This window comes from Passer domesticus, chromosome W (genome assembly GCF_036417665.1).
Source record: "Passer domesticus isolate bPasDom1 chromosome W, bPasDom1.hap1, whole genome shotgun sequence".
NCBI lineage: Eukaryota > Metazoa > Chordata > Aves > Passeriformes > Passeridae > Passer > Passer domesticus.
The window spans coordinates 3,110,640-3,126,355 of record NC_087511.1 but is presented as its reverse complement, the minus strand read 5'-3'; the positions used below and the strand labels follow the sequence as shown (position 1 = coordinate 3,126,355).

The 15,716-nt window shown below is 40.4% G+C and overlaps 1 protein-coding gene across 7 annotated transcripts in view; it reads left to right on the top strand.

Annotated features, from left to right (window-relative positions):
- The window catches only part of LOC135289177 (splicing regulatory glutamine/lysine-rich protein 1-like), an 87,075-nt gene extending 78,270 nt beyond the window's left edge, over window positions 1-8,805 (top strand). For 4 of the 7 annotated variants that reach the window (XM_064402613.1, XM_064402610.1, XM_064402611.1 and 1 more), the window contains 4 exons: window positions 2,987-3,019; window positions 3,829-3,915; window positions 4,576-4,705; window positions 6,100-8,805. In XM_064402613.1, coding sequence (XP_064258683.1) covers window positions 2,987-3,019; window positions 3,829-3,915; window positions 4,576-4,705; window positions 6,100-6,252 — 403 coding nt within the window. In that variant the 3' untranslated portion in view covers window positions 6,253-8,805. Of the gene's footprint in view, window positions 1-503; window positions 667-1,669; window positions 1,786-2,986; window positions 3,020-3,828; window positions 3,916-4,575; window positions 4,706-6,099 lie in introns of those variants that run through there. The other 3 variants (XR_010351971.1, XM_064402612.1, XR_010351970.1) reach the window with 3 other exon arrangements.
- The last annotated feature ends 6,911 nt before the right edge of the window (window positions 8,806-15,716 follow it).

The window sequence follows — 15,716 nt, the reverse complement described above, 5'->3', positions numbered from 1 at the left end:
ATAATTGTGACTGGCCCTGAGGCGCCTTGTATCTTTGGCATCAACTACCTCAGGAGAAGGTACTTCAAGGATCCAAAAGGGTATTGATGGGCTTTTGGTGTAGCTGTGAATACAGAAAAATCAAAGTTATCCACCCTGCCTGACGTCTCCAAAGATCCCTTCATCATGGGATTGCTGCAGGTTGAAGACCAGCAAATACCAATTGCTACCAGGACAGTGCATCAGCAGCAATATTGCACCAACCGAGACTCTTAAACTCCCACCCAGAGCCAAGGAGTGATCAGCAGGACCCACTCACCCATTAACAGCCCCATATGGCCAGTGTGAAAGTCTAATGGGGAATGGAGGCTGATAGTAGAGTATCGTGGCCTGAATGAAGTCACACCACCTCTGAGTGCTGCCGTTCCAGACATGTTGGAACTTCAATATGAGCTGGAATCAAAAGCAACCAAATGGTGACACAACTGATATCACTAATGCATTTTTCTCAATCCCTTTGGCAGCAGAGTGCAGGCCACAGTTTGCTTTCACTTGGAGGGAAATCCAATACACCTTGAACCAACTGCCCCAGGGGTGGAAACACAGCACCACAATCTGCTGTGAATTGATCTAGACTGCGCTGGAACACAGTGTCACCTAGAGCAGGTTACACATAAATGTGTCCAGGTGAGTTTTGAATATCTCCTGAGAGGGAGAATCCACAACCTCCCTGGGCAACCTGTTCCAGTGCTCTGCCACCCACAACAAAGAACTTCTTCCTCATGTTGAGATGGAACTATTTGTGGTTTAGTTCATGGCCATTGCTCCTGGTTCTATCACTGGGCACCACTGAAAAGAGTCTGGCACCATTCTCTTGTCAACCACCTTTGAGATATTTATATGTAGTGATGATATCCTCTCTGAGTCTTCTTTTCCCTAGACTAAAGAGGCCCATCTCCCACAGTGTTTCTGCATAAGAAAGATGCTCCAGACCCCCCCCCCCCATCATCTTAGTGTACCTCCACTGAACCCTCTCCAGTAACTCCTTGTCTTTCTTGTACTGAGGAGCCCAGAACTGGACACACAACTCCAGATGTGACCTCAGTAGGGCCAAATAGAGGGGGAGGATCACCTCCCTTGACCTGCTGACCACACTGTTCCCAATGCACCCCAGCATACCATTGACCCTCCTGGCCACAAGGGCACACTGCTGGCTCATGGTCAACTTGTCATCCACCAAGACTTCCAGGTCCTTCTCCACAGAGCTGCTCTCTAGTAGGTCAGCCCCAGCCTATACTGGTCCTCTCCAGGTGCAGGACCCTACACTTACTCTTGTTGAACCTCATTAGGTTTCTGTCTGCCTAACTCTCCAGCCTATCAAGGTCCTGATGAATGGCAACACAGCCTTCACGTGTATCAGCCACTCCCCCCAGTTTAGTATTATCAGCAAACTTACTGAGGGTACATTCTGTCCCTTTGTCCAGGTTGCTGATAAGCAAGTTTATTGTGTTTTTTTGCACACCCCACTCTCATATGATTTTGTTACTGGCTCAACCCCAGGTTTCCCATAGCAGTCTCAGACATCTGATGCCTTAATTTATTCATGGTGCAGTAACAGAAACAGCTCAAGCTGTTGCCTTCAAGGAGGAACCCTGAACAACTGAATCCCTGGGCTTTTATATCCTTCCAGTCTATCTGCACAATAGTCTGGGGTCTTCCTGCTGAGTCCTCAGCTCCTGCTGTGTCTCTGAGTGTCCGATCACCTGGCTGGTGCTACAGGTCCCTGTGCCCTTTGTTGTGCAAAAGGTCAGTGCCAGTTCACAGCCTCTTCCTGGGGGTCTCGCTATTTTCTACCACCCAGAGTTTAATCTGTAGCTCGCACTGCAGCTGCATACTGAGCTACTTGCACAGAATATATTACTCAACACTCACGAGAGTGGATAGAGGGGGTCTTGTTCCACACTACCACCATTCTTCCAAGTACTGCTAGTTGGAGACATGTGGTGTGAAATGTCTCTACCTCAAAGGTTCTGTCTGTCTCAGAATTCAAAAAAGTATAGCACTGCTAGACCTGATGTTGGTCTAAGGCAAATCTTGGAGTGATTTCTAGTGATCTTTATTTAAATCAACAGGAAGTTGGCTCATGTCATTACCCTGTGGAATTTTTCCTTTGAGACAAGAATCTGTGTATGATTTAGAGTCACAAAATCAGTATCAAATTTTTCAAACTATTTTTCCTTAAATTTTGCCGTATTAGTGTTCCTTAAGAGTGTGAATAAAAATAGGCACACAAAACTCTTTTTATAGACAAATGCAACATAGAGGTAGGAATGGTGTCAGACACGGCTGTAGTTCTTCAAATTGAAATATGAAAAGCAGAAACAGAAAATTAGATTTAATGAATAAATGGTTTCTAGTTGAAACATAATTTCTAGGGTGCTTACTTGGTTGCTCACAGATATGTATGCAGGAAAACAAAATAAAGGGGATTTACTCAATGTAGACCAAGTGGGAACACTCAGAACAATATATTAATTTCCAGTGTCCCCATTTGAAAAATGGTGATGATAAATGTAAGGATGTTCAAAATGAGGTGCATGTTAACCAGTGAACAGCTGATCAATGATTGTGGAGGTTCTTTCCATGATTTTGAGGCCACTTTATATCTTTGTTTACCAAAAACTTAATCAAACTTAAGAACTTGCTGAAAAAATTATTTATGAACTTTTGTCCTGTGCAGCATCAGGAGATCAAGCTAGGTGATACCATCAGAGTATGAATCCAAATAGTGATACTAGGTATATCTTAATTTATGCTTTTGTAATTTATCTAATAACTGTTGTTTTCTTGGCCTTCCTAAATATTAAAGAAAAGCAGTGGGAATTGCAAAAGCTGGTACACATAAGTATAACTTTTGTGTTGTGTCTTAAAATGCCCTGACAATTAGTTTTTAACTTCCCTGTTGTCTTTGTTGGTTCTTCCTGTCTGCTTTTCCTGCCCTATGAAGAGGTGATAGGAAAGAGTCATCTTTGACAGATAGGTAGTATGTTTATGTTAAATGAAGCTTTTACTTGATCAATTTTTACTTTATTTTAACATGTGCCTCAGTATGTTTGCAACCAGTTGTTTAATGTTCTATTTGAGATCAGACTCCATAACAGCAACTTCATCAAATTTCTTACATCTGTATAAAACAGCTGTTTTGTAAAATACTAAGAGCTCTTTAGTGTGTTATAGAATAATGCATAGGTTTGCTGAGCATGGACTGCTAGGAAAACAATTGATATTAACATTTTTATTTTGATTTTGACAACAGCTTGAGATTCATTTTGTACTGCTTGCTACTAAACCAATATGAATGCTAGCTTATGTATTCAAGAATTAAATGTCAGTCATGCTGAACTGGAATTCCAGTGATCTTAAGCTTGCAATGTTAATTTTTGAAGTGTGTATTGCTCAAGTTTACACCTTTTGTCTTAATTTGTTTTTTCATTCAATTGTATTATTTTCCTGACTGAAGAAACTTAGTACAAGATTAGTGAATACAGTGTGTTTCCATTGTTATCACATATAAGTACAAGCATGTAAGGATAAGCATAAAACTAAAATCTGAAAGGAAGGGCACAACTTTTTTTCCTACTTCTCACTTCCATTGTCTCCTTTCCTATCAAACTGAAACATAATTTTTTTTTTGTTTATATGGTTCATATATTATTGGTCATAGATAATGTTACATTCAGGAATATATATTTCGTTCTGTCAGATCGTTTTAAGAGGGTTCTGGTTTTATCCAGTTGCTGAGTTTATTATTTTTCTTCTTTGGTGATCTTAAATTTCTTGGTCCTCCAGAGAAAGACGTAAAAGAAAGAGTAGAAGTCTCTCCAAGTCTCCTAAAACGACCAAAAAAAAGTCTTCACAAACTCCTTCTCCGATAAGGTCAGTTTTCTGTAAACATAAAAGTTAATGAGCAGTAAAGAAGGAAAAAGTTGTAGTATTTTTTTTTTAATGAAATGTGATATAGAGATCACTGTTAGGAAATAAGCTAACTCAATTTGTGTTTCTTCTGGTTTTTGGTTTTTTAGTTTGGAAAAAACTCTTTAGTAATTTTCATTTCTAAGGAAAAGGTCTATTTTTCAGTAAGCAGAACACTCGAAAGTGGATGCAGATAAATATATTGAAAAGAATTTAGGAAGTATTTTCATTGATTTACTGCCTTTTCATTAGTTATCTCAGATAATTTTAATTGGTCAGTATGATTCAGTTCTAAGTTAAAACAGACCAAAAAGCCCTTTATGGATTTGATATGCTTTGGTATGCTTTGGTATGCTTTCAACTGGAGAGTTTTTAATCTGTTAGCTCTTTGCAAATACCGTGTATACTGAACACATGCATTCTTTCGCTCTCTTCACGTGTCTTTGTGAAGGGATATTTGTTATGTTTGAAAGTGACTGAACCTTTCTGAAAGAAAGCAAACTAGGATACCAACATTCATAGTTCTTGTACAATTTACTGTACAGTACAGTCAGAGTATGCATTGGTAGTACATTTGTTGCTGTGGGATCAAATTCTGATTTGAGTAAAAATTTTCTTAAACAGAAACAAGAAAGAGAAAAAAAGAGAAAGAGATACAAATAATGAAAGAAAAGAAAGGGAATACTTCAAGAAAAAAATTAGTAAAGTAAAAGAGGGAAAGGAGAAATCTGACAAAAGCACCACTACTTTGAAGGTAAGCTGTGTGACCAGGTGATAAACAGTGGAGTGCTACAAGTGGAACAACTATTGGAATTTCCTCCCTTCTTCATCTTTCTTTCCCTCACCCTTCTTTTCTCCACCCTTCTTTTCCCCCGTTTTCTTTATCAAAGTATTGCCACTTGATGGAGCTTGTGTGAATAGGTTACTGAAACACTTTGTTTTGGTTTCACTCTCTTTTCTGTTCTCTGTCATATGTTAGGAGTTGACTGGCTGCCTATCTGTATAGGCAGGCATAAAGGAGATTGTATAACTAAGCGTCAGGGTTCAGGGTTAGTTTGCCTGTCGTGGTTTAACCCTGACCAACAACTAAGCACCACACAGTTGCTCTCTCACCAACTCCTCCCTGATGGAATGAGGGAGAAAATCAGAAGACTAAAAGGGAGACAACTCGTAGGTTGAGATTAAGGCAGTTTAATAGGGAAAGCAAATGCTGCACACACAAGCAAAGCAAAACAAGGAATTCATTCACTCCTTCCCATGGGCAGGCAGGTATTCAGCCATCTCCAGGAGAGCAGGGCCCCATCATGTGTAGCACTTACTTGGGAAGTCAGAATTTCCCCCCCCCCCCCCCCCCTTCCCCCATCTTTTAATTCCTATGAAGAAAATTAGCTCTATCCCAGCCAAAACCAGCACAGGCTTTTGATCTGAAAAGATTTTTAATAAACTTTCATTCTGCAGTTCAACCTCTCCCTGGTTGCTTTGGTCCTGGACTGCATATTTGACTCTGCAGGAATAAAACTGAAGATTTGAGGAAAGAGTAGTATGGGATTTTTCCCTTGCAAAATAGAAGGTGGTGTGATTAAGAAAAGGAACATCTTCAAATGTTTAATTTATCATTTAAAACCCAGAATGCTTCTAAAGATTATTTGTAGTACTCAGAATTATTCAACTGTTATAAAACAGCTGATTTAGGTGGCTCTGTCCACATGCTTAAGTAATTGTCTTGCCCAATAACTCTTAAAATGTATCAGTTACCTGACAAAAAATATAAAAGAAAAATTGTAATTCTGTTTTACTTTTAAAATATGTTGAAGTCCTGATTTCTGGAGCTTTTTCTCATAGTTGCTATAATACAGCTTGTTCTGTATTATGCGAATATTGATCATAAAGACAAATCACTTTATGGCAATGATTTCTTGGGTGACAGGTTATTATGAGTGCCTAACTTCAGCTAATTACAAAAAAAAAAAAAACAACTTTAAAAAATGTTTTAATTTAAAAATTTTTAAAACCCCTGACACTTGTATTCTGAAAATTGCTGAAACAAGGCGTGTAAAAATTGAGGCAATCAAAATATCAGTAATTGGTTGCAAGTCATATCTTGTAATGCTAAGAAAAATTTTTTTTTAATAATTTTATCTTTGGTAGGACAAAGATCACACTGAAGAGGATCAGAATTCAGAAACTGACAAGGAAGTAGGCAATAGAGATACAGAAAGGATTGGTGAAGTCCAACTACAACAGAATGGGAACTGTCGACCAAATAACGAAAACCATTCAATTAAAATGGAAGAGGTTTAAAGCAAAAAAATGGACCACTAACTCAACTAAGGGATGAAATATGAAACTTTTTATTTCCCAGAACAAGGAAGAAAATATCAATGTAATCAACCTGAACATGGTGATAGTACTAGTAGCTCTCCCAATTCTAGTAACAGTTTTGTCAATTTCTTGCTGTAAAGCAAGAGAGCACAGACCAGTAGTTATACCCTGAAAAGGCAGATGACATAAGAACTATTCACGTCTGAAAATCCATGGATCTCCATGATAGCTGTACTTGTAAAATGATTTAAGTTTTGCCATTTTCTGTTACGAATAAGTAGAAACTGAAAGATATAAACCTGTACTATCAAAAAAAAGCTGAATATATGTATTGAAGATTGTTTAAAGTTCTGCTTGTTCATGAATTTTGTATTGACTTATTTTTAAGGTTAAAAATCTACCAAACCTTCAATGTGTACTGTTTGATGTGCTTCAAAATGGTGCATAAATGTACACATTTTCTTCTGTTATAAATTAAAATTATTTTTAAACATAAACAGAGTTTTATGGCTCTTATGTTAAATGCCCACTGACTAGATTGTTTTTCATTTGCTTCTTGAGATTGTTGGATTTTATTTAAAACAATTTCTTACTGTTATGCTTAAAATAATTATTTCTTTTAAAGTACTTGGACAATGCATGATACTTTTCTGTTCCAAAAAAGAACGTGGCTATGTTATAGATAACAGGTTAGCTTACTGGGTTATTTCAGGGTTGTTTTGGATTTTTGTTTATTTTTGTCCTCCCAAAAGTAAGCACATTTATATGATATTATGGTAACTTACAGCTTTGTTTTGAATAGTACGGCAGTGTGTCTGTTCAGCTGCAAATAGTACAGGTGCCATTATGAATTTTTTTTTTTCTTACTTGTTTAAAAAACTATGGGAACACAAGCAGAAGCTTTAGTGCCTTCTTAAAATAATGTGGTATTTTCCAGAAATGTTTGTGCTATTACTTATTTTCAGCTAAATCTTACATTATTTCTATTGCTATTTGCCACCACAATACTGTAGACAAGAAAGCAAGTTATTTCTCAAAAGGATTTTTGATTCCCTTGTTAAAATACTAAAACTCCATTTTTGCTTTTTTTTTTTTTTTTTATTACTAGAAGAGATTTATAGGTGAAAGCATTTCGGGTACCACCACCGTACAAAAGCAGTAGCTGAATACAAAGCATTTTCTGATCACCTGCATCAAAGACAGTCCTTTAGACATTTAATCTACATTTGGATGGCCTTAATAGTTACCTCTCCATCGTCATCTCTGACACCTGTTGGGTGATAAACAAGGAATCATATGCAAAGCTGAGAGGATAAATAATTTTGGAAAATGTTCTAATTTACACAGGAGTTATACAGTAGAGATTCTTTTTTCCATTCTTTAAAGAAAAAACATGTAAGAAGAGAATGACAACCCAAATATTTTTGTCAAGCTAAACCACTGAGTACTTGAGTACCTTGAGTACTGTGTCCGGTTCTAGGCCCCTAAGTTTAGGAAGGATGCTGAGATGCTTGAGCACATCCAGAGGAGGGTAACGAGGCTGGTGAAGGGCTTGGAACACAAGCCCTATGAAGAATGGCTAAGGGAGCTGGGGTTGTTTAGCCTGTCAAAAAAGGAGGCTCAGGGGAAACCTTATCTCTCTACAATTACCTGAAAGGTGGCTGTAGTCAAGTGGGGGTCAGTCTCTTCTCCCAGGCAACCACTGACAGAACAAGAGGACACAGTCTTAAGCTGTGCCAAGGGAAGTTTAAGTTAGACGTTAGAAAAAAAATTCTTTACTGAAGGAGTGATTGCACACTGGAGTCATCTGCCTGGGGAGGTGGTGGAGTCACTGTCCCTGTACATGTTTAAAAAAAGACAGGACATGGCAATCAGTGCCATGGTTTTGTTGATGAGGAGCTGTTGGGTTAGGTCATAGGTTAGACTTGATGATCTCAAAGGTATTTTCCAACCTAGTGCATTCTGTGATTCTGTAACATGGCTTGTACCCTCTGAATTAATTTAATCAGTTTCATCATTGTGAGATTTCTTAAGAGTCATACTTTTAAAATTTATACCTAAAATCAAGTAGATTATTTTTAAAACAATACAATCAAATTACTTGCCTTACTTCATGGGAAGTTATTTCCTTCAATTAAAACAAAATAATACCATATTGACTATTTGCTTTCAATTTGTTTTCATTTTCCTTTGCATAAGTGATTCTTACCACAAAAATGAAAAAGAAAAGCATATTACAGGGAATGTAAAATAACCCAGTTTGATTATAAGATGCTTAACCACTTTTTTAATAGGATTTTATGTTCTTGAGACTGTGTACATTTAAGACTATAGAAAATGCTTTACCATGTAAAGTATAGACACTCATTTTTGTGATGTTTAAGCCACATGCTGTTGATTGGTAAACAGCTTATTTTGATCAAATAACGACAAATCTGTATGCTTATAGAAAGACTGTGAAGGACTGTGTCTTAAAACTGTCTTATTTATGATGTATAAGTAGCATAGAGCAAATAAATTCTTTGCATACTTGTCCTTGCTACCATTTCACTAATAAAATTAAGTATTTTAGAGGGAAGGTTTTGCTTTTATATGCTTTCAGTTGATTTGATGCTGGCTGGATGCCAGGCACTCACCTCTCTATGCCTCCCCTCCACAGCTGGACAGGGGAGAGAAAATATAATGAAGGGTTCATGGGTTGACATAAGGACCAGGAGAGATGACTCATCAAATACCATTATGGGCAAAACAGGCTCAAATAAGACATAATAATTGAATTTATTGCTAACAAAATCAGAGAAGGATAATGAGAAGTAAAAGAAAACCTTAAAAACACCTTCCCCCCACCTCTCTCTCCTTCCAGCTCTACCTCCTACCACAATGGTGCAGAGAGACAGGGAATGGGGGTTATGGTCAGTCCATCACACATTGTTTTTCCCACTGCTCAGGGAGAAGAGTCCTTCCCCTGCTCCAGCATGCAGTCCTTCCAATGGGAAACAGTTCTTCATTAATTTCTCCCAACATAAGTCCATCTCACAAGCGACAAATCTTTGTGAACTGCTGCAATGTGAGTCCATTACATGGGCAATGGTCCTCCTAATACTGCTGCAATGTTCGTCACTTTTCCATGAGGTGCAGTCCTTCAAGAACAGGCTTCTCAGGCATGGGGTCCTCTCTCCACAGGCCTCCCACAAGGTCACAGCCTCTTCCCAGGCATCCACTTGCTCCAGTGTGGGTCTCCTCCAAAGGCTACAGGTAGATCTAGGCATCCCCATAGATCTCCATGGGCTGCAGGGGAACAGCCTGCTTCACCATGGTCTTCACCACAGGCTGCAGTCTCAGCTCTGGTGCCTGGAACCTTCCTGTCCTTCTCCACTGACCTTGGTGTCTGCAGAGTTGTTCCTTTGACATATTCTCACCCTACTCTTCTCTAGCCACAATTACAACTGCACCGCAACGTTTTGGTTTTTTTCCTTTTTTTAAATATGTTATCACGGAGGTGTTACCACCATTTCTAATTGGCCCAGCCTTGGCCAGTATCACGTCTGTCCTCGGAGCTACCAAGGATTGGCTCTGTTGGACATGGAGGAAGCTTCTGGTAGCTTCTCACAGAAACCACCTGTCGCCCTCACACTACCAAATCTTTACCATGCAAACCCACTACATTCAGGCAGCTTCTCTGATTTGAAATGGGGATACAAATGAAAATAATACCTTTGAAAAGATACTTTTCTCCTTTGGGAGAAATTAGAATTCTTGCAGTGTATCACATTTCAGCTGAGATTAGCTGGATTTCCTGAGTTTTGTTATCCTGAAATGGCACAGCTCTATTATATAGCAGTTACAGAATATGCAAAGGATTGTGTACAGTTAGCAAAAAAACATGACTCTGAAAATTATTAGTTAAGGATGGAAGCTTTACTAGCTAATGCATCATATGTGTGAGTCAATATGTAGCACATTGTTATATCATATGTGAATTAATGGTTCACTTACAAAAAGTTTAGTTTTGTTTTTTTAATAAAAAAGGCAAACAAACAAAAACAAATCCATCAAGCACATAAATTCCTTCCCCACCCCAGGTCATATTTTCTTACAAATTCTATATTTTATTTTTTTTTTACTTTGTAAATACTATGAATCTCTGTGGAGTAGTTAAGTTATATCTATTCCTATTAGGTGATTTTTGGTTCTGCTCTTCCTAAAAAGCCACCACTAGAGGACTACTCTGCAAAATGCCTGTCTCTGCAGAAGGTAGCTAATTTTTAAACCAATAGCATAGCACAGCAATGAAGTTCCTGCTTGCTCCACCAGGATTGTGTGCTGTCACACTGCAGCTAGTCTGAGGCTGTCCCCCTAAACTTGACCAATCTAGAAACAAAACCAGGTCTCCAGGTAAGGCCGGGATAGGTTGGATTCAAACTCAAACAAAGACAGCCAACCCTGTTCAAGCCTAGATGCAGACACACCACTGGTCAGAGATCTGGACGGTGAGAAGTCCCAACCAATCAGCTGTCTGAACCCAGGAAATTCAAACTCCCTATAAAAGAGGCAGCCATAATAAACTCTGGGCTGTTTGTTGAGGACCTTCAGTGAGTCTGTGTCATCTCTGTCTCCAACCAGCAACCCCCAGTGTAATATCTGGTGATTCCCAACATGAAGACAGCAGCCATCCTATGAGTAGAATGGAGGGAGAAATACAAAGTGTGCGTAAAGAGCCACAAAGAGCAAAAAGCTGAAAAAAAATCAAAGCAAGCATGGAGAGCCGCCAAACCAGCAGCGAAAAGCTGCAACAATACAGCTTGGAGAGCTGTTTGCAGTGGAAAACCACCCAAATCCGGGTTCCTTTGTGTTATAAATGAAAAATGAAAAATAGCCAATTTTAATAAAAAAATTAAATTTATTTCACGACCGTAATACAATCCTGACAGCCACCAATCAATTGGAAAGGGTACCACCCCTGGGAGGTGAGCTAGGTGGACGTGGGTTTGGCCTCACTAGCACCAAATCCTCCTTGTCCACACCAGCTGCTCCGAGGCAGCGGTTCTTATACGATTTATTTTGCCCACGGCAGAGTCCCTTTGTTTCTTTCTGAGTTCTTCATATTCAAGTTGGTTTCTTTCTTCGGTTCGGGCTGCACAAAGCCTTCATCCAGGAATTGAATAATACACTTCCCTGATTCCCGGAATCTGGCATTCAGATGGAAGGTGTTGATGGCTCTGGTCATCTCAGATAGGTATCTTGTCCAGACCATCATCTCTTGGGCATCACTGGGCACATGCTTTTGTGAATGCCCATCTCCTGTGCAGCCGAGGTTTCCTTTGCATGTAAATGTCGTGGTGCCTCTCTGCCCGTCTGCCACGGTTTTGCCATGCTGGGGAAAAATTTCTCCCCCCCTTTTCTTTCCCTGTGTACCAGCAGTTTGTTTTACACATATATATTTTATACATCTTTTATTTCCATGAATTACTAACCATATTTCTAACAATTCCCTCCCCTCTTTTATAAACACATTAATTCATGGATTTTTCTAAAAATTATTTTTAGCCTCTTTATCCTTAGTAAATCTATATACATACATGTGACTTTCCTTTTTTAATCGTCCTGAGGTATTTCCTGGTATTCCCTGAGTTCTGACCTGTTATTCTCTATTTGTTTTTCAAATTGAGCTAGGGCGTTAGCTGCCCACCTACGTGGAGTATCTTCCTCTAATTTCATAATTTTTGAAACTGGGTTAGTTTTTCCTGTTGCAAGTTCTGGGTCCATTGGCATGGCTGCGATTTGCATCCCTTGTACTACTGAATGTATCAGTCGGATAAAGCAAGGGATCAGACAGGGTAGGAAGATGACTCTGGCTATGGAATAGAGAATAAAGAATATTAACTTTTTCCACCATGCTCCACTAAACCGGTTGTCTCACCAGGAAGCATTTAGGATCGAGTTCCACTTCTGGATGGGTACATGGGCAACCCCTTTTATTTCAGCTGCGAGTCCTCTGATAGTCTCCCCATAATTGTCAATTTCAATACAGCATTCAGACTCACTGAATTTCCCACATACTCCCGCTTCTTCTGCTAATAGGTAATCCAATGCTAATCTGTTCTGATAGACAATAGCCCTCATCTGGGAATGCTGCCTTGATAGCAACTCCAGGGCATCTGCGGTGTGGTTAGACGCGATTTCTACCACTGCCTGGAGTCTGATTAAACAGTCCAGGAGATATATTGGGATACGGCAACCCCAGCTACAATCCTGGGCCCAGGTAGCTGGCCCATAGTATTCGATAATGCGTTCAGCTGGCCATTCCTCCTCTCCTCATTTTTGGCTACCTTCAAAGATTGGGAATTTCTTTCTTACCTCCCTCTTTTGACGGTCCAGGGTCTAGTATAGAGGAGCCCCTAGTGAGCTGCTCTCTGATCGAGGCAAGGTGAAGAAAGCTGGCCTGATTAATCCCAGGGTGCACGACCCCTTCCATTTCCAAGGCAGTTCACTATATGCTTTTTTCCCACAAATCCAATATATTCCATTCGGTGCTTTCCAATTCTTTACATCCCTTGGTTTATTCCAAAAGTCTCTTAGCCCCCCTAGGGACTGGAAAGGGTTAGCCCCAGACTTCTTATTCCAGCAAAGCCCCATCTTTTTTTTTTTTCTCCGTATATTCTTTTCCTTCCCTGCTTATACAAATTGTTCCAATTACTCACTTATCCAAGATCCATCCCTCGGGTCCTTGCAATATTTTGGAAATTTTGGTATTATTCCATTTTAGTACCTGTTCTGGGGTTAACTCTTCTCCTTTCCAAGGCCACTTCTCGGCTGATTTTAACCCCCTACATATCCAACAATTTGATAGACCCAATTCCGTAGCTATTTCCTGCATGAGGTCTATAAATAAGTTCTTGTCTGATGCAGGCAGACCAAACTCATTATATTGCTTTTCCAGTAGTTCGTAGTGCTCACTTAAAGTTTTTAATCTTTCCTGCTCAACCCTGCGCTTCCTCATTTCTGATTCCTGCCTTTTTAATTCTTGAGTGACTTGCTGGATTTTACTTTCAGGGTCCACTCCTTCTTTATTCCGGGAAAAACAAAAGATTTTATCATATTGCAGGCAGGCTCGGTCATAGTGATCCTCGAGTAAATCAGTGATAACCAGTTCCTTTCCTAAAGGGATCTTATTCTCGTACTTCAGATTCTCACCTACCCAATATGTTTTTCCCCCCATTGTACACATTTCCAACTGTTCGTTTTTGTAACACAACTTATTCACTTGATAATAACCCACAAAAATTGATTCCATTCTTCCCCCAGTCCACACAGTACGATTGCACTTATCCCATACTGGAATTTTAACAGGTTCAATACTGTGCTTTTGTCTTAAATGGGTTGACTAACCCATTCTGGACACTACCTCTTGCGAGATGCAGACTTCCTCCCCCATTTTTATACAAGCTCCGTATCGAGTGTGTCCTGGTTTAGGGCAAGTTTGGGAGATAACCCCCAAAGGGGCTTCTCTACAACAGCAGATTCAATTGCCCCTCCCCCCTCCAACCGGTTCGGGAGAAAATATCTCCTTGGAGAAAAGTGGAAAGAAACCTGTTTATTAAACAATAGAAACCAAACAATATTAAACAATAAAACAATATTAAACAATCTAAGGAAAAGCAAACTCAGAACAGTCCCCTCCCCGGGTTGCAGCTCGGCTCACTCAGTCTTTGATCAGTCTCTCTGGTGCTGGAAATGCTGTGGCCCAGGCCCGGCCAGGGGGGCCACAGGTGGAGCTGCCGGTGCTCTTCTGGGTGTTCAGTCCAAGAAAAAAGGAAAAAATCACAATCCGGAGAACTTCTTTGCCTCAGCTAGCTAAAACTAACTAAAAGCAAGAAAAAGGGAAAAAAGGAGCTCTGTCCCGCTGTCTGTCCATCCGCAGACAACACAGTCCAGGAGCAGGAATGTGGAGGAGTGAGAGCAGTCTGAAAACAAACTGCGCGCTTCTTCCCTCCCCTCCTCACTGTCTGGAAGAGAGTCTTAAAGGTGTAAAACTTATTATTCAGTATAAACAGAACAAGATGATTGGGGATAAAAGCATCATATAGTCAACCCAGGACAGAGTGCCATTGAACCAACAGTACCTGCTTGCTGTGCCTTCGGTGCAGTCTCTAGAGGTGAGGTTAGGTGAAGCCTCTGCTTCACCCCGACCACCCTCGGTGCAAACTTTACAAATCCGGCTGGCATCCCACCGATCCAAATTGTTTTGGCTTTCGGCATACGCACTAGTCCTGAGGGACATGACTAGACTCAGGCTCATCAGGGTTACTCCGACTAGCATTCCTCTGCTCCCACTCTGGCCCACTGGGTTGCCACCAGCGGTGGGGAGAACCATCTTCTTGCCAGCAGGAAGTAGTTTCGTGGAGATCATAACTAGCCCAAGCTGCGTATCTTCACTTAAATACTCCCCACCGACTGAGTCTTACTGGCCGGGCGCTCCAGGGTACTTTGTTTACTTTCCGGCACTCAACTGTTAAAATTTGGGCCCGATATTGAAGCTTTCCCCTTAATCCGTTTTGAAAGAGCCTAAAACACAGTACAGAGTCTGCTTCAATTACTCGCAATTCTGTGAGGAGCGTCAAAAATAGGTTAGTCACACATACTTTGTGGTTAAAACAATCTTCACACAGACCCCTGGGCCTCACCCCCCTTTCACAGTGCGCCACCCACGATACTTTACAATAAAAGCACCTAAATGTTACAAATGGGTGACAAGGGCAATCCGGCTCTTGGCATTCTATTTGGTCGATCTCGGTCATTAGCGTGGTCTGCGCAGTGTTAGCTTTAGATTTCCAGGAGGAGAGACGACCTCCCATTCTGTTGTGTCCTCTTGAGCTTCCACTCGCTTGACTCTTGATGAGTGTGTCCAACCCTTTTCAGCTGTTCGTACTGCTGTATCTGTTGTCAAAAGAACAAGAAAAGGCCCTTCCCAATGAGGGGATAATGGAACGTCCTTCCAGGTTTTTATAAGGACGTGGTCTCCAGGTCGGATGGGATGAATGGAAAAACCCACAGGAGTCGTGTTAATAGCTACCAGATATGGTCTTATTTGCCCGTCCTCAATTTTGGGGTGCCCTATCAGCATTCCGTGTTCATAGGGCATCCCATATAACATTTCAAAAGGCGATATCCCTGTTTCTGAATTTGGCAGAGTCCTGATATTTAGTAGAGCTAGAGGAAGGCATTTAATCCAGGACATCTTGGTTTCTAATATTAATTTTGTCAATTGCGCCTTAAGTGTTTGGTTCATCCATTTGACCTGACCAGAGCTTTGTGGGTGCCAAGGGGTATGATATTCCCAGTGGATCCCCAAAGCTTCTGCTATTTGCCTTATTACCCTAGAGGTAAAATGGGTGCCCTGATCTGAGTCGATATATTTTACCAGTCCGTATCTAGGCACGATC